This window comes from Harpia harpyja, chromosome W (assembly GCF_026419915.1).
Source record: "Harpia harpyja isolate bHarHar1 chromosome W, bHarHar1 primary haplotype, whole genome shotgun sequence".
In the NCBI taxonomy this organism is placed as follows: Eukaryota; Metazoa; Chordata; class Aves; order Accipitriformes; family Accipitridae; genus Harpia; species Harpia harpyja.
In genome coordinates this window covers 20,319,485-20,339,403 of record NC_068968.1, presented here as the reverse complement: position 1 = coordinate 20,339,403, position 19,919 = coordinate 20,319,485, and the positions used below count along the sequence as shown (strand labels likewise).

At 39.1% G+C, this 19,919-nt stretch overlaps 1 protein-coding gene across 1 annotated transcript in view; it reads right to left on the bottom strand.

Moving 5' to 3' along the window:
* Positions 1 to 19,919, bottom strand: part of LOC128136185 (importin-11-like) — a 180,027-nt gene that overhangs the window by 66,830 nt on the left and 93,278 nt on the right. Inside the window, exons 16-22 of the mRNA XM_052775369.1 lie at positions 14,666 to 14,792; positions 13,487 to 13,520; positions 13,264 to 13,304; positions 12,054 to 12,170; positions 9,715 to 9,828; positions 6,476 to 6,591; positions 2,169 to 2,245 (exon numbers count right to left, since the gene is read on the bottom strand). Of these exons, the coding sequence (XP_052631329.1) occupies positions 2,169 to 2,245; positions 6,476 to 6,591; positions 9,715 to 9,828; positions 12,054 to 12,170; positions 13,264 to 13,304; positions 13,487 to 13,520; positions 14,666 to 14,792 (626 nt within the window). The remainder of the gene's footprint in view (positions 1 to 2,168; positions 2,246 to 6,475; positions 6,592 to 9,714; positions 9,829 to 12,053; positions 12,171 to 13,263; positions 13,305 to 13,486; positions 13,521 to 14,665; positions 14,793 to 19,919) is intronic.

Below are 19,919 nucleotides of genomic sequence, written 5' to 3'. Positions count from 1 at the left end.
ATAGGAAGTATTTGTTCTTAAACAATGGAAGTTTCAGGTGAATACTGCCACTTTTATACTGGAGAAACTGTACTACAGAACTAAGACTGAACGGTTAATTAACTAACAGTTGATCATCATTGATCAATACATTTTCTTCTGCAAGGGGCTGCAGCTTAAACTGTGCTGTTGCACTGGATTTAAGTATCCCTTTTACAAATATACTGAATCAATAAAGTAGCTGCTGGAGGGGTACTGGATGGAAGTATTGTACTGCTTTTATAACCACCAATTTTTTAAAACATTTAGCACTATTCTAAAATTCAAGCTCTATTTCAACATCACACTGCCATGGCTATTATGTGTGGAGGCTGTCCAGCTAGATTCTCCTGATGTAAACAGAAGGGAATTGCAGGCAAAGAGCGTACCAGAATGGTTTCCGCTTTCTGACAAAATGCACACCCATTTGGCCCATGGCAATCAAAATTTTTGCCTAACATGACACTCAGAAAACAAAAGGCTCTCAGAAAAATGCTCAGAAAGTAAAGTAGTACCAGAAGTCTATATGAGGAAATTGATCTATGATTACACATTGCAAGGGCTGCTGTGTTTTTGCCACTTGACCCCATCCCCTGATTGAAAAAAAAAAAAAGATTTTAAAGAACTGTTTGAAGCCTCACCCTAAGGAAAACCTACCTAGCTTAACTGTACTACTTGCTGTATCAGCATCATAGAACAGCTGTCATTTTTCAGAAAAAGGAACATTCCCTTGAGGATATATTTTTTTTCCCAAAGGAGAGCATCACTAGTCTCCAGGATTCATTCATAAAATAAGGAAATAGTTACAAGTGTAGAAGATTTCTGAATACCTCCACCTTTTGTTAGAAGAATATGCCAAGGTTTCCATTCATACTCATCACTACACTGGAAAGTATCGCATGAGGACCAGGTAGGACAGGGTGGGGAGAAAATAACAGTAGCAAATATAAGCAAACCACAAATACAGATTATTTCCAAATTTAACACAAGCAGAACAACAGTGTGATACAACTATGAAAATCAAGACCATTTGTATAGTGCAAACTTCCTGTAGCAGATTCTGTCTACTACTAACACAGAACAAGGAGGAGGAAGGGTAGGTTTGTAGATATGAATGAAGATAAATGGTATGTCAGCTACAGAACCCAAGAGATAGCTCTGGAGTTAAATACTAAAACCACTACAAAACACTACTTCCCTGAGCGCAGTTTTTGTCATCGGAGATCTAGTATACACAGAGAAATAACAGGAGGCATTATCTTGCACCTACCCACTGTGATGCAACTTTCTGTTGACCTTCAGTCAGAATAAAATAAGTGCTGAAAACAGCAATCTATTAAAAAGCCAACTTCTGTAATTTTATAAACACATTCCTCTAAAAAAAGAATCCATTTGCTATATTAGTGCCACAACCTAAAAAAGCACAGCTAAAGATTTCATTAAACAAAAACATATTTACATAATAAAATTAAACTGCAAAATTTTTATACTCCCTTTAGTTACAAAGCAAAAAACCCCCCCAAATCAATATTTCCTAAGCACTGAATCTTAATCCTCATTAATAAGTTTATATTTTGTCAAAAACTCGGGCAAAACTCCTGCTTTTAATTTCAGTGGTGCTTGCCCAATACACTTAAAGACATATTTAGGCAGTTTGAAAACCTCCTACATACTTATTAACTGAATAATGGAAAAGCTAATAATGGAAACTTCAATTCTTCAGACTAGAAATCATCATTCTGGTTTTAAGTAGAACAGGCAAGTATTCTATATAATCAATATGAGTAAAACTCAGCACATTTGGTGTTAAATTTCAGGAACTTCTTAAAAAAACCTCTGAAATGATAAACTGAAATTTGTCTTATCTTTTGGGTACAAAGCAGTTATCAATTTATTAAAAAACAGAACGAGGGTAAGTAGATAATAAATATTAAAGAAGATGGGAAAGTCAAACAATAAAGAGCTGTTCTTCATTTCTGAATAGTTACAATTTTGCCAGCCCCTTAGTTCTTGTAGCTACAGCAGCATTACTTAATGCATGAATAACACAGGCAGTAGGGAAAAAAAAAAAGACCAAAAAAACCCAAACCACCAAAAATACCAAAACACCCAACAAGAAACCCCAGAAATTTTATTAGTAAAAGACTCACCAAGAAGGGCAGACATGTTCTGAAATATTCTCAGAAGCTCAGGTGTAAGACATGGACTATTTTCCAACGTCACTAACCTAAGAATAGATTAAGAGAAATATTTTAGATGACCTATGAATAACATTGAGCAATCATTCTGATAGATGTAAAACATTGTAACTTATGGTAAACACCTATATGATCCTTAATGTGAAATATGCTTCAAGGAATTGTTACAAGTGCAGTATTAGTCTTTAAAACACACCCATCAATATAGGCATGGGTCTTGCTAAGGTAGGAAAAGAAAGAAAAATATGCTACTGTCTTTAAAAAAAGACAACATAACTTCAAAAATGCAGCAGTGAGAATGCTTAAGTACCCAACTTGGGGATCCCAGGCAGAATTCAGAGAAGGTGGGTAGAGAGGAATATTCATAGTGTAAGGACAACGCGTGTAGCGCTCTACACCTCTAAGGAGCAGCTGTGGTGGCAACCAGGTCAAACCTTTACGTGTTTGGTTTTGGTTTTTTTTTTCTTTCCCTGAAATGATGCACTGATTACCATACGTAAAAGAATGACTATATGCTTGGCATTGTTTGCATCAATTTAAAATTCCTGAGGTTTGAAAACAATAACTATAAAAGAAATTCATACTTAAAGCCACAGCAACACATTCCAGTTTCTTCCCAGATCTCAGGTGTAGGATTACTGTATTTAAATAAAATTCTGATTATGTAAAGTATCTTAGCTGGCCTCCTGCTCTTGGTTCAGGAAGCAGAGTCCCAGCCATGTCTGCCAGGCCCATCCAGATTTCTCTGATGCTCTAGGACATCTTAAAATATCATATATACATTCTTCAGCACAGGCATCAGAATAACCACCTCATGATCAGTATTATTAAGAAGATATAAAAGTTCTGAACTGATACATTAAAAAGACCCATCTTAAATTTTAGGAAGATCTTGCACTTCAAAGTTGCTCCCCCACCACCACAGAATCATAGAATGGTTTGGGTTGGAAGGGACCTTAAAGATCTGTCTAGTTCCAACCCCCTTGCCATGGGCAGGGATACCTTCCACTAGACCAGGTTGCTCAAAGCCCCATCCAACCTGGCCTTGAACACTTCCAGGGATGGGGGGCATCCACAACTTCTCTGGGCAACCTGTTCCAGTGCTTCACCACCCTCACAGTAAAGAATTTCTTCCTTACATCTAATCTAAATCTACCCTCTTTCAGTTTAAAATTGTTACCCCTCATCCTATCACTCCATGCCCTTGTAAAAAGTCCCTCTCCAGCTTTCTTGTAGGCCCCCTTTAAGTACTGGAAGGCTGCTATAAGGTCTCCCTGGAGCCTTGTCTTCTCCAGGCTGAACAGCCCCAACTCTCTCAGCCTGTCCTCATAGGGGAGGTGCTCCAGCCCCCTGATCATCTTCGTGGCCCTCCTCTGGACCCACTCGAGCAGGTCCATGTCTTTCTTATGCTGGGGGCCCCAGAGCTGAACGCAGTACTCCAGGTGGGGTCTCATGAGAGCAGAGTAGAGGGGGAGAATCACCTCCCTTGACCTGCTAGCCACACTTCTTTTGATGCAGCCCAGGATGCAATTGGCTTTCTGGGCTGCGAGCACACATTGCTGTCTCATATTCAGTTTTTCATCCACCAGTACCCTCAAGTCCTTCTCCGCAGGGCTGCTCTCAATCCACTCATTGCCCAGCCTGTATCCATGTTTGGGATTGCCCTGACCCATGCGCAGGACCTTGCACTTGGCCTTGTTGAACTTCAGGAGGTTCACACAGGCCCACCTCTCTAGCCTGTCAAGGTCCCTCTGGATGGCATTCCTTCCCTCTAGAGTATCAACCACACCACTCAGCTTGGTGTCATCTGCAAACTTGCTGAGGGTGCACTCAATCCCACTGTCCATGTCACCAACAAAGATGTTAAATAATACTGGTCCCAATACGGACCCCTGAGGAACACCACTCGTCACTGGTCTCCACTTGGACATCGAGCCATTGACTGCAACTCTTTGAGTGCGACCATCCAGCCAATTCCTTATCCACCGAGTGGTCCATCCATCAAATCCATGCGTCTCCATTTTAGAGACAAGGATGTCGTGCGGGACAGCGTCAAACGCTTTGCACAAGTCCAGGTAGATGACATTCGTTGCTCTTCCCTTATCTACCAATGCTGTAACCTCATCGTAGAAGGCCACCACATTTGTCTGGCATGATTTGCCCTTAGTGAAGCCATGTTGGCTGTCGCCAATCAGCTCTGTTTCCCATGTGCCCTAGCATAGTTTCCAGGAGGATCCGCTCCATGATCTTGCCAGGCACAGGGGTGAGACTGACTGGCCTGTATTTCCCCGGGTTTTCCTTTTTTCCCTTTTTAAAAATGAGGGTTATGTTTCCCCTTTTCCAGTCTGTGGGAACTTCCCCGGACTGCCACAATTTTTCAAATATGGTGGATAGTGGCTTAGCCACTTCATTTGCCAGTTCCCTCAGGACCCTCAGATGCATCTCATCAGGTCCCATGGACTTGTGCACCTTCAAGTTCCTTAGATGGTCTCAAACCTGATCTTCTCCTACAGTGGGCGGTTCTTCATTCTCCCAGTCCCTGCCTTTGCCTTCTGTGACTTGGGTGGTGTGGCTGGAGCACTTGCCAGTGAAGACTGAGGCAAAAAAGTCATTGAGTACCTCAGCCTTCTCCATGTCCTGGGTAACTAGGTCTCCTGTTTCCTTCCGGAGAGGGCCTACATTTTCCCTAGTCTTCCTTTTATCACCAACGTACCTATAGAAGCTTTTCTTGTTGCCCTTGACATCCCTGGCCAGATTGAATTCTATCAGGGCTTTGGCTTTCTTAACCTGATCCCTGGCTGCTCAGACAATTTCTCTGTATTCCTCCCAGGCTACCTGTCCTTGCTTCCACCCTCTGTAGGCTTCCTTTTTGTGTTTGAGTTTGTCCAGGAGCTCCTTGTTCATCCACGCAGGCTTTCTGGTGTTTTTGCCTGACTTCCTCTTTGTTGGGATGCATCGCTCTTGAGCTTGGAGGAGGTGATCCTTGAATATTAACCAGCTTTCTTGGGCCCCTCTTCCCTCCAGGGCTTTATCCCATGGTACTCTACCAAGCAGATCCCTGAAGAGGCCAAAGTCTGCTCTCCTGAAGTCCAGGATAGTGAGCTTGCTGTGCGCCCTCCTCACTGCCCTGAGGATCTTGAACTCCACTATTTCATGGTCACTGCAGCCAAGGCTGCCCTTAAGCTTCACATTCCCCACCAGCCCCTCCTTGTTGGTGAGAACAAGGTCCAGCATAGCACCTCTCCTCATTGGCTCCTCCATCACTTGGAGAAGGAAGTTATCATCAACGCATTCCAGGAACCTCCTGGATTGCTTATGCCCTGCTGCGTTGTCCCTCCAACAGATATCGGGGTGGTTGAAGTCCCCCATGAGGACCAGGGCTTGTGAACGTGAGGCTGCTTCTATCTGTCTATAGATGGCCTCATCCGCTCAGTCTTCCTGGTCGGGTGGCCTGTAGCAGACCCCCACCATAATGTCACCTGTCCCTGCCCTCCCTTTAATCCTGACCCATAAGCTCTCGGTCAGCTCCTCATTCATCCCCAGGCAACAGCATTATAAATCTTAGTTTTGCTGCACATAAAACAGATCACTTTTAGGTTAAGTATTCATAATTCAAATGCACATCTACAACTTAGATCAAAGGAATCCCTTGCTATTTCAAGACAAACTCAATATGTTCCTTTTCTGCAGGAAAGAAATGTGTTGAATTCAATCCAGGTAATGGTTTCCTCCTTTTAGGGTGTCAGCTGCACCAGAAACAAACAAATTAGCCTTGTGGCAAACCAATCACAGTGCCACTTGTTTTATGTTCAGTCACTAGATAGCTTGAGACTTGGAAGATAACTTCTCCCGCATTTTATCCTTGTAAACTCACCATCTCTTCCAGCAACCAGCTCTGACAATCATTGGGTTAATGTGCTCCCAGAGTCAAGCACGTCAAATTGTTAGATTAGCATGCACATTACAGTGAGTCTAGACTTTTTGTCTTACTGTTCATTATCACAACAGAACTGTATCTTGCTATCAACTGCTTGAAAACAGATTACCTACTCAGTTATTTTTAACTGTGTTTCTTTTATTAACTTCCTAACCTCACCTCTTCTGAGAAAAGGTATGATATAGATGATATCAAGGTAAGATAACAAGAACATATAAATTCTTAATACAGTCAAAGCTTTTGTTAAATCTTTTTTTTTCTTCCAGGGATACAAAAATAAAATTTTAAAAATTAGAATTTGATAAAGAAAGAACATACTTACCACAACTCTAAACCATCTTCCAGAAGATAGACATGCAGAGGCTGAGAAACATCTGTACTTAGCTGAATAACTGGAAGCAGAAAAGGATAGATATTTTTGCTGTCTGCACCCAGTCCCTATAAAAGTAAATAAAAAATGTAAAATACTTCAAAAACTTCAACTCAAGCATTTCAAGAACAGCACTGAAAAAGATCTGTGATGCTGTTATATTCGCATAATGTAAACTTGCATTCAAGAAATCAAAGGTTGAACTTGCAACCATTTCATGCAAAAGAAAATATTTAGTTTGATACTCCTGAGGTTTCTCAACAAGTCTTGAGAAAATTACATAAGTTTTTGGAGAACAAGCAACTTGTCAATGGTCTGCAAGAAAAAAATTATAAACAATACACATTCCTAAAAACATTCATTGGTCATTCCCTTTGTGGGAAAGGTCACAGCTTTAACAAATACTAAATGCTGAATAAACCGTGTTAAAGATCAAGAAAAGAATTACTCTTTGGATCTTACCACATCCTAAATCTTTTGACATATTCTAAGAATCAGGAAAAGGGTTTGTTTTCATTCCTAAACAAAGAATCACAGACTGATGACAGTGATTTATTAAGTGATCCATGAGTAATACACAAAGATGTCTTCCCAAGAACACAAAGTAAAAAAATTTTTCATCAATCACTTAATAAAAAACCCTAATGTTAAAAAATAAGCTAGAGATAACTATTGTCAAAACTAATCATAAATTAAAACTAATCTTACAAAGATTGGAATTCTTAAATTGGAAACTACTGGCTATTTTGTAATATTACTACAGAGAACTGAGGCTAGTTGAATGCTGCTTTTGCATAATTACTATATTTGGAAACTGTTAAATTTAAAATTATTTTATGTTTCTCAGTTAAAGCTTCTTTGTGGAATAGTTTATTTATTTAAACAAACTTGTCTTAAAAGAAGAAGGACCTTCCATACATTTGTCTAATCTCTGAGTCCACCTGTCCTTTTGGCCTCCATTGTGGCCAGTAACAAGAAGTTCCACAATTCATATATTGTGAAAATATATTTTCTCTTTGTTTGAACTAACTCTACTTTTTTAAAAGAACCCTAAATTTTCCTTTAGTTGTAATGTGTAATCATTCCCTTTCCACTTTCTCTCCACTGTTAATGTTTTCATAGACCTCTATAATAATATCCTTTATCCAGAAAGTCATGCCTTTCTGCAAGTTCAAGAGTGCCTGCATATTTAGTCTGTTCCTGTATGGACACTGCCCTACATCCTAGGAGCCCTTCTCTGGATCTTTGCTAGTTCTACTACATCTTTTTTGAGATGTAGTAGGGGTTGGAGAAGGTGGGATGGCATATAGCCCATATTAAAGAAGTGCTTAATAGCACAGATTCTGCAGGCAATATAACTACATATTGTTTCATTCTTCAATCTTTCCTCAGTAACCTACTACATTTTATTTGCATTTTTACTGCCAACAGCACAGATATTTCTAGATATTTCAAGTTTAAGGATTATTTAAGTTATACCAAGATCTTTTCCTTCACTGATAAGAAATTCAGTTAATTTTAACAATTATCTCTGGATAAAACAAGCAGCTTGATAATTTCTATAGGCTTTCAAAATTCTCTGCCAAGGTACTTACAGTAAGCCTCTAGAGGAATTAGGGAATTTATTGTACATGTATAGAAAAGCTGGGAAGAGAGGCAAATTACCATCAAGAATCAAAACCACCCAAAAGGTCAAAACTCATTTATCTGACTACAGATTAATAGCAACTTCCATTTAGATACAATGTTGCTCAACATAGCTATTCATGTTATATAGCAAAATCTGGGACCAAAAGTTATCTAGATTTCTTGAGTTTTGAGAACTGTAAGACACTAAGTGAACTAAACAAACTTAGCTAAATGAACAACTACGGGCAAATGAAACCTAATGTTAATAAATGCAAGCAATATATTCTGGCAAAGGAAAAGTTTCCTACAACACACAGATATACAAAAAAATCTACAGAAAAAAAATGATCTGAGAATAACTATGTTCAACTTTATTCTCAGTATTACTATCACTTTTCTTATTATTGCACTTAGAAGCCGCAGTCACAAACAAAGGTAAGGTGATACTAGTCCCTGCTCACAGATATTTTAATAGTTCTGACCATTCTGTTTTAAAACAGACATTGAAAAAGAGGAGATATTTGAGTATAGTTAAAAAGAAAATTATGAGCACAGATGAATACTCAAAAGAAGAAAAAAAAATCAAAGATTGAAATACAAATAATGGGATGTGATACAAATCTATTATATAACAAAGCAGGCAGCTCAGAGCTGCTATTATGTCTGTTACATATAACATACGAACAAAGCAGAAGAAAACATCATAAAAGCTGGGAAATTCAAGAAGGGATAAAATAAAATATTTTTTTCCCCCATATGCTATATAAACATGTTGCAGAAATCATTGCAAAAGGACATTATAGGTATCAGAGTTATGCAGTAAAAAGGTAATGGTAAAAATGGTAACAATAAAAGGATTGGAATTCTAAATAAACAAGATGACCCATAATTAGTCAGTGCCAACAACACCCTTGAGAGACATTAAACCTAACAGTTATGATTTAAACAAGAAACGTTTGACACTAATCTGAATTAAAATGCAAATTTAAAGAACAGGCAAAGTGAAGCTTGTTATGGTGGCCCATATCTTGGCCTATGATTTAAAAATGGCTCATGTTCACAGAAAGTTTGCAACCAAAATAGAAAACTCCACATCCCTGGGAGCTGAATGGAAACAATGGGGAAACAGATGTGCCTATGCTGTAGAATCAAGTCTGAACCACACACATTTGTAAGAGACTGACACTCCAAATGTCTGCTGGGAAATAAAGGAAGCCTGAACGAGCTCTTTTATATAGACTACGAAGGCACTAAAGGAGGTACAATTCCAAGATAACAAAACCAAAACAAAAATCCTCCAGAACACAAGCAAATCTGCCTAAAGAACTGCTTTTACTGAATAAGCCCCTTGAAACAAAACAGTTTAGTACTTAACATTAGCCATGTTTACCTCCACTATCAGAGAACCATGTCTTTATTATAAGACTGAACAGCATTTAGAAATAGCCTCTAAAACAAAAAATATACCTTACACCTTAATATACACACATAGAACATGAAGGCGTGTCTGAGAAAGAACTGAAGGAGATACTGGCAACATTTATGTGATTCCAACACTTTACCTGAACAAGATGGATAAGGGTGGTTAGAATTGCACATCGTAGCATATTGTGCTCCTCACTCTGTTTCCAAAGGAGTGGCAAATACTGAACCAAACATCCTACATATGGTCGTATCTGAAATGCAGAACACAAATTTTTATCTTAATGTGTGAAACAAGGCCATTAATTTATCCCAGGCATAATTTCTGAAAGATTTAGGAGCTGCTTTTGTCACAGGAAAAATACAGAGTTTGCTTTAATTTACTCTTTCCTCTTCCTAAAACACCATATTCCATACTCTGTGACTGAAGTGACTTCTGACTGCACAGGGGTTTGAAAAGAACCTATTACCTATGGTAACATTTGTGCATGACAATCAGGCTTAAGTAGTAAATAGAACACAAACAATACTTAATTTGATAATAATATGAAAACAACTTCAGTTATGTTCTTCAATTAGACAGGATTCCTGAATAACTGCATCCTCTAAGATGACCAGAAACAGTCCCAGGAAAAAATAATGCTGAATAACCTCTGAAGTTATATATGCTTTGAGCAGGGGTTGGACTACATAACCTCCAGAGGTTTGTCCTAACCTAAATTTTTTCTATTATGCTCTACAATACTAAAGGGTTAATCTATTTGTCTTCTGAAGTATTTAATTATGAATTAACTTTAACAGACTCATAAAGGATCTTACTCAACTTGGGTTTTTTTCTGCTGCTTCTCCAACTGATCTAAAATGCAGGGAAATCTGCTGTCATGACTTTTCCTACAAGGGACAATTAAGAAAGCTAAATTTGGCTCTCAGACAGGACTACTTGTAGAAAGAGGAGATAAGCTCCAAACCATGCATTATCTCTGTCCTTAATACAGTAGTACCAGAAAAAAAAAAAAAAAGACAACAGTCAACAATTAATTTTTATTTCTGCAAAAACATCTTCAATTTCTTTGTTTAAGCTGAAGAATATACTTTAACACTAAGAAGGAAGTACTGAAAATTGAGAATCTAAACTTGAAACTTTGCATGCAGTTAAAGAGAATGCTGTATAGGCAATCATGATCCATATTGGTGCCAATGAGAGATTACAAATTTAACTGCAGAGTCCCTGGGAATGTAAAGCATTTTGTCCCCCAAAATGTCTCTTTTAATATGTAAGGTTTAATAAAATACTATATCTCAGATATGAGACAATTAGAATTGAAAGTGGAAATAAAAAAAAAATTGCAAGAAATGCATTAAGATAAGCAGTGGAAGTCATTCTGTACTCCTGTTTTGAGTTTGTGTGTCAGGGTTTTGGTAGCGGGGAAGGGGGCTACAGGGGTGGCTCTTGTGAGAAGCTGCTAGAAGCTTCCCCGGCTCCAAGTCGGACCCGCCTCTGGCCAAGGCTGACCCAATGAGATGGCAGGCTGTCCCCCTGCAGCCCATGGAGGTGAGTGGTGGAGCAGATGCCACCTGCAGCCCGTGGAGGAGCCCACGCCGGAGCAGTCAGATGCCCCCAAAGATGGCCGTGACTCCATGGGAAAGCCCGCGCTGGAGCAGCCTGTGCCTGAAGGACTGTGGCCCACAGAAAGGACCCACGCTGGAGCAGTTAGTGAAGGACTGCAGCCCGAGGGAAGGACTCATGCCGGAGAAGTTTGTGGAGGACTGTCTCCCATGGGAGGGACCCCACGGTGGAGCAGGGGAAGAGTGAGGAGTCCTTCCCCTGAGGTGGAAGGAGCGACAGAAACAGTGTGTGGGGAGCTGACCCCAACCCCCATCCCCTGTCCCCCTGCGCCGCTGAGAAGGAGGAGGTAGAGAAAACCGGGAGTGGAGTTGAGCCGGGAAGGAGGGAGGAGTAGTGGGAAGCTGTTCTAAGGTTTGGTTTTACTTCTCATTATCCTTGTTTTGATTTGACTGGTAGTAAATTAAATTGATTTGTTTTTTCCCCAAGTTGAGCCTGTCTTTTGCCCGTGACCATAAGTGGTGGGCGATCCCTCCTTGTCCTTGTCTCGACCCAGGAGCTTTTCTTTATATTTTCTCCTCCTCATCCCACCAGGGCCGGGGGGGAGGAGTGAGTGAGCAGCTTTGTGGTGCTTTGCTGCCAGCTGGGCTTAAGCCATGACAACTCCAAAAGGTGAGTCAATGCAAAAAATATAGTAAATGAAGTAGTAACTGAGCAAGAACATATTACAGAAAAGATAAATGAGAAATTAAAAGTGAGAAGAGAACCACGTAAAGCAAATAACGCAGGCATCTACCATAACAATAACCAGTCTATCAATGACATTTTTCTACTATTTTTGTATAAGCCAAAAACATTAAGAAGTCCTCTGTGTTCTTAGTACAAAGCTAACACTGAAGTCTATAAAAAAAATACCTGCATATTGACTCTTTCAATCACACAAGACAGAACGTGAAGAACATGCATTTTGGTGTCACATTCTGTTACTTCCTGAAGTAGCTGAAAGAGCAGTGTAAACATGGATTCCAGATACTAAAAAAACCCAAAAGAAACTACAGATTAGACCATCAAAAATACAACTGGTGACATGAAATGGTGATTTTCCCATATGCTTACAACACTAAGACATCTATGAACTTTGAAAGACATTAACAACGTGTGCAAAATGTTACTCTTTCATTTGGATAAATGCACACTAGCCTGAACAAGATAAAATAATTCAGATATGCTCTTGCATAACAGTTCAAGCACATGATCAATTTGAACATATATAATTTTCATGTTTTGGTCAGTATAAACGTGACTTTACAGATAAAGTTCTGTAAATATGAAGGCCATCTCTCCAGAAGAAACACTTTGTTAGGGTCAGAGCAAAGGTATGGTCTTCCAGCTTTTGGGTCAGTAGATAAAATTTAGATAATGAACTGAAAAAGACAGCTTAAAAAATTCCAGTGTTTACAGTACAGATGCACTCTGCATTTTTTGTTTTGTTTGTTCTCAGAGTTGCAATAAACATGGAGGTCATAATCAAACAAGAAAAAAAAAGCACCTGCTAAATTTGAGTGATCAATATTTGCTATAGTCATGGCTATCATGTAATTGTTTACTTAATGTCAACAGCAGTCACCACTGTAAAGAACACGAATATAGGAGACCAAGAAAGTCTATGTTTTTAAGGCACTATTTTAACCACACACTTATATTTAATATTTGTGTGAAACAGCAGGTTGGGAAATACTGTGTGAAACAGGCATACTAGAAAGTAAGTCACACTAGTGAGGAGACTTATTTGTTAAAGACAGTGTTCATACTGTCTTAGCATGAAGAAACTTAGCATCTGATAACACGATGTATATAGTACTAAACACAATGATAGGAAGTTGTAATAGTCATAATACTAAAAGGTTTTGAATCATCTGTCTATATATTGCACATTAGCAACCTTAATAGCAAGAGTATGAGTCTTTACATGCTTTGGCCTATGAAGACTAAAAAAATTATATATACACACACACACACAGATTACTAAATAGTCTGGTTTAAGATGAAATTGGAAATTATTTTTTCCTGCTTTCCTCTATGGATCTATCTGCTCATCAGAATATGCCCATATAAATGCTCTTACCGGTAAGAACTGGTCAGTTTTGAACTCAAAGTCATCTACAGGTAAACAACCATTAAAGAAAAATAATACAGATTGCAGATGGATATGAGACTCAAATAAGCAAATATTCTGCGGATACACAACAATTATAATGTGAAGAATTTGGTAGTAAGTTTAAAATTGTTTATTTTCCAGTAGCTCTGAATTAAGAGCTAATCAAACATCTTTGCTAATAAAAGGATATTTAACTTCAGCGTCATAGCTGTCTCAATACGGACCTGAAAGACAAAAGCCAAGAAGCATCACACATGTCCATTAAACATTATTTTGATTATCAACATAATACCTGAAAATATCAAACCAGTTGCTGTTTTGGCAACTGAATTATCCTGTGTGTTCTGTCACGCTAAGAAGTGCAGTTAGTTCAACTCAGAAATATTTTCATTTGCTTTTATTTTCGTATCCTTTACAGTTTATTTGGCATTGCTGAAGTGATACCACCTGGAGAAATTACTCAGGCAAAATCTTCATGAAGGCCAAGAAAGAATTAAACAAGGAAATATCTAGCCTGTGATAAAAAATCTTGCAACAAAGGAGTTTAACTTGGGATTATCTCATGGCTTGCTGTCACTCAAAAAGCACAGAATCAAATAAACTCAACAAGTTAGCATGTTCTTCCCTGGTAGATGTTCAGAAAGCATTAACTGAAAACAGTCACAACACTGACACAGAAATCCATCCTGCTTTGCTAAAGCTGTCTGGAATCACAGAAATAACTGTTAGACTGCCAATTACTAATATTTAACTAACAAACTAGCTAGGTTGGTTTGTTTTATTTGTTGAGTAGCTGTTAGGTCAGTTTGCTTAAAAATAAATAATAAAAAAAAAACAACTGCAAAAACAAGCTTCTCAACCTCACCTGCTGGCAAACTGAAATTTTAGCTTAAAACCACAGAATAGTACTCAACCAGCTTAGCAACCAATGCCATTTATCATATCCTGCCAGCAGATGATAACTATGTTGATGCTTAAATAATATTGTATACTGCAGATACTAGTAACACAATAACTCTATTTTATCTACACAAAGTGTTCATTTGTTTATAAATTATCTCAAGATGCTTCACGACTCTCTTCTTACAAAAAAGAGAGACTGTTGCTATTGCCATTCATTTTCCCACTGAAGCCATCACCTAGTGAACATCTTAAGTGTTCGTTTCATGTCTTTGATCTTGTTTTTCAACATCTCCACAATTAAACATCCCCACAACTTCCCAACAGATTATCTTTTGCAAGACACAACAGACTTTAAGGTGTGATGTTATGAAGTTTTCAACCAAGTTTACATAAGGTATGGTATGTATGTTTCATCTGTGTTTACAGAACAAATGTGTAATCCAAAACACTACTTGCTTATACTTACCACTAAGTCTTGGTCTTGAAGCAAGTTACGAATTGCCTCATATAAAATAGGCCTCAAGTCCGATTTGAATTTTACAGAAATCCACTGTCCAATCAGCCAAATTACTCGTCGGCGTATTGGCTTATACCTTTAAAAGGGGGGGGGGGGGAGAAAAGAAAAAAAAAGTATTATACTCATTAATTCATTATACTTGCTGTTCTAGAATGCTTTGATGAAAAAGAAATCTAAGAATCACTAGGAAAACATTATTCCCCAAAACAATTATTAAAATATTTAGTTTGTCAAGACCAACTTTAGAACTTTAATGCAGAAATTTTTTTCATCAAAATTCTTCACTAGAAGGCTCAGGAAACACCAACTTATGCCTGAAAAAAACAACTTTCTTCCTAAATGACTGAATCTTGAAAGTCTCACTAGAGATAGTTTATTCTGCACATAGCACACCAATAAAAGAAACTAAAAATAAATCTTACATTATTACTGCCATCATGGCATCTTACTGCTTTTACCATACTTCCCAGCAATTTCCTTGACATTCCTTTTGTGCTCAAAATTTGAGGTCAGATACAATTTAAAAATGCAAACTTCGCTACTGCATTACAGAAACTGCCAGAGCATTTCATGTCATCAGTCTAAAACTATTCTCAGAAAGAACTGACATTACCTAATCTTGCACCAGTGCCACAACAAGGGCTTAAACCAAACAGCTTTAGAGTCAATAGGAAGAAATAAGAACCAGAATAACAGTGAGCTGAATTGCCTAAAAAAGATTGAAAAAAACATTCCATAGAGCCACTATTTTTCTCCGCTGATTATAAAAGCTGACCAGGAAGAGTAGCTCAGATTTAAATGTTTAACTTGCAGACATATAAAGTTAGGCAAGATGAACCCTATTCATAGAATTTTAAGTAACAAATTATTTTGCCTTGTTATCCTAATTTATTTTTAATTTGATGAACTTCTGCCTTATAAGCCATCAAGACAGTTGATTTAAACTGAAGTTATTGAGGCTTCTTTACATTAAATAAATTTATTAAACATTCCCATAACCATAAGATAATTAACAAAGCACACCTTCAGAGAACATGAAAGTTGTGAAAGTAGCATGTATACAGCAGTTCATCAGACTGGAACACAAAGCTGATGAGGAATAACATTCCAGTGTTGTGAAGCATGAACAACCCATTTCCTACAAAATATTGCTGAAGCATGACTTTCACAAGATGTTGCCTTACTAACATATCCTTCTATTTATTCGAGAAACTGTGATGATGCAACTTTTTCTATTCTTAGAATACTCATGCCCGATACACAACCTTGTAAAAATCAGAATATTGAAAAAACCTAAGAGTTTTTCTTGAGATTGGCATTGGATAGTTTTCAAACCACTATCACATAAAGTTCTAAATGACACTTGACATAAGTACATAACTGTCTGCTGACAGCAAGGATTTTCAGCTCTGGTGATATTTGTTGTACAATCCATACCTCCCTACCTGCGTCTTTATATATTCTCTCTCTCTCTCTGGTAGAGAAAATATAGCATGCATTTTTGGGGTTTTGGTTTGTTTGTTGAGGGTTTTTTTTGTTGTTGTTGGTTTTGTTTGTTTGTTTTTTAAAGGACTTAAGTTCCTAGAAATTCTTTTACTCATAGGTGCTCATTTTTGAGGTCCTGCCTTTTCTATGTTCATTACCTCTGGGGAAAAGCTCACCTCTTAGTACATCATTAGCTTTTACACTAAGAGCACACACTAAGTATAAGCAGGTTGAGCCAGCTGGACCTAAAGTTCACATGGGAAAGTGTTGACGCGGAAGTCACGGACACTGCACACAATCAATATGATCAAGCAGATGCCACTTTATTGCCCAAATAGTTCGGTTTATATACTCATTCTGGTTCCTGTTCACGCATAAGCTGATTAAAGATTGGTTAGCATGTGTTGTCCACGTGCCTAGTTACACCTAATGATTGGTTATATCAACACTGTACACGCGCATAAACATAAGACATAATTGGTTATATTAACTAAAACATGCGAAACTTGTCTCAGTCTAATTGGTCAAGATAAACTGCCGAATTGAGGTTCTTTGTGCCAAGTTCCCTTTATCGTGGAATGCGCACCTGTGTTCTTCTAATTGGCATCTTTCTTTTTTTGTCGTCGTCTTTATTCTGTTCAAGGCCTTCTAAAGGCATCTGGAATGCTCTTGCGACCATTAGCGAAATATGTGTCCGCAACAATTCCCCCTTTTTTGTTTTACATCAATTAACACAGCCTTACTTGATCTATCAATTAAGTTTTTAAACACATTGCAACATACAAGGCACACAAATTAAAATACAAAAAACCACTACGAGATAAATCAAAACTATCTTAATTAATGATTTAAGAGCAGCTCTATTTTGTAAGGTTGTGTGTCTAATACTATCTACATCTAACAGTAAATCAGATAATACTACACCAATCTGTATTCAGGAACCCCAGAATTTGTGATTCCTGGGGTGGCAATGAGGGTGAATGCCCGATCCGTGGAAACCAGGCATTCCCATCCATTGAGTCCATGACCTGCTGCACAGGGGTCTCCATCAATAAGTTCTTAAACTTCGTTGATGCCAGTGGAACCCCCTATTAAACCTGTGAAAAAGGGATTGCTTGGTGTTGCTGTACGGAGGCATAAGCAATCTTGTCCGGTCACGTCAGCCAGGGTCATCCAGATGTTTTCTTTGGCTTGCAGCGGTATCCATGGCTACGTCCATCCGAGGACTGTGAGGAAGATGGACCATCCGTACATTCTTGTGCCGTCTTGCTCCGCAAACTCAGCCCAGCAATCGGTAGGTGCCAGCTTTACATGGGCGTCCCCATGGAGGCAACAATGGCCTTGCCGTACACCAGCCCGATGCTCTTTGGAAAATCCCGGTATTTATACATTTGCAGAGGAACGGATTTCAGCACACGTGGCCAGCGGGTGCCAAAATCCGCCTCGGTTGCAACATGGGGAGCCTATGACGCATGCACTCGCTGGCCAGGCGCGCTGCACGAGTCATAGCCATCCTGTCTACTGGTTCATGGGCTTTGTGATGTGGTTGCAATGCACAGAGAATCTTGACCTGTTATGTTGGCCAAGGTGACCTACAAGATCTATGAACACAATTAATTAAACACAGTAAAAGCAACATTATACCTAATAAAATACACAAGAATAAAAGAAACCCCGATTTTTAACAAAGATACAAACCAACTCCTAAGTCCCCATCCCGCAGCTAAATGCTCTAAGCCGAAATGACAGCTTTCTTAATTGCGTTAAAGCTCTTGCAGCCCCTTCTTGCCTCTGCAGTTCTGTTATCTTATTAATTGCTCCACTGTCCAAGTTCCTCATGTCCGTTGTTTTTCTGGTGGTTCAAAGTCCGTTCATACTGCAGCTGTCACGTACTCTGGCCCACTCATGCTAACTGCGGCCTACTTATGCTAACTCTAAATAATCAGGCTCAAAGAAATGTCCCCCATTTTCCATGAAATCTCCCACAATTCCCCCTTTTTGTTTTTGTGCGAGCCAAGTTACGTGAAATGCTTTTGTAATCATACGTTCAACTATTTTTATAATATATGGTACAATCATTACAACTGCTAATATTACAATTAAAATAACTAAGCCATGCATAAGCAAATCTTTCAACCATCCCGTAATTCTTAAACTTGTTAGTCATCCACTTAACCCTGTGTTAGTTATCGTGAGTCTTTTACTGGGAATCATATTGATATCGGGTGTCAGTAACGTAAGTCGTCCGAGGCTACATGGCCTCCCGTTAAGTTTCGATGGAATTCCCCCCCACGCTCTATCCCCACAAATTAAAAACATCCCTGCAGGTAAAGCAGCTGGAATAGAAAAAAAGAGCGTGATATTCTGGAATAGATATAGTTACACCAAGCTGTAGCATTTCTATATACAGGCAAAATAGCATTTACATTCTGACCCTTTCGAGTGGTGTTATAGGTGTAATTAAACATCACACAGGCATTCACGATGACTGATCCTAACAACTCTAACTCTTGAGGTTCTTGCATTACTTGAGGCAGGTGTGCATACACACTGTCCCAATTATCGACACAGGATTGTGGGTTAGTACAAAGGGAAAATTCAGGCATTGGATCTGGCCAGGTGTCTAGAGGTAACCCCACCAAAGAGGTAGAAAAAGGGTTTTCAGGGGTAGTGACAGAAAGATATATAGCTTCTTGATGCGTTATGTTCGCCAAAGTTACCCATACATTCTGTTTTGGTTGTTGGATCATCCATTCTTCACTTATGTGTGTCACCCATAACAGGCCAAATGCAGCAAGGAGGAGGAAAGCGGGGGGGGGGGGGGAGGGGGTGCATCAAAGGATACGGCTGGCAGTTTTTCTCGCTTCACAGCAGCCTCCAGCTGTGCCAGCTTTTCTATTACTGACTGCAACTGCTGCAAAGTGAACTCCAGCCCCTCTTCATGCTCTTGAGGCGACCCAGGCGTAGACGGAGGCAACGGAGGGTATATGCTAGGTATAATTTGTTCATGTTGAGCAGCAATATCTGGGGGCTGTTTTCTCGTAGGCAGATTTTTACTTGCTTCCTGATTCTGTAGGGTTTCCTTTAAGTGTACGGTTAGGGAGGCTTGGGAACTGTCAGATGGCTGATTAATATCGGCAATCCCAGGGAGTGGAGCAGAAGTCAAGGGCACAGGAGCAGGCGGACAAGCTCCAGGGAAGTCAAAAGTCTCTCTCGCTGCATTATGTTTTTCTCCCCACGTTTCTCCTTCGCTTGCGGTGGGAGAGAGAGCAGCAAAAGCAGACGCAGCCGCTTTACGATCTGCTTTCATTAATTTCCATAAAGTTGTAAGACCTTTAACTTCTTTAGACCCGTCACTAATTTCATCCCATAGGGAGGTTCCGATAGCTTCCCAGGTACTAAGCTCAACAGCTGTACCCACACTAATTAAAAGGTTTCTGTTCAACGTTTTAAAAGCTAAGTCTTGACTGAGTTGTAAAACTTCTATGGCAAATTGTGCCTGCCATCCTGAACTGGCTTAAGGACCTGCCCCCAATAACATTTGAACTTGCACTCCAAACAAAGGATCCCCGTTCTGTCGTGGGATAGCGGCTGCATTTTCACAGGTCACTTGCCAGTTTTGATAAAATTGGATCTGCTGGGATGGAAGCAGTAACATTTGCACAATCATTTTAACATCGTATGGTGTCAATAAATGTGCAGAAAATACATGTTGAAT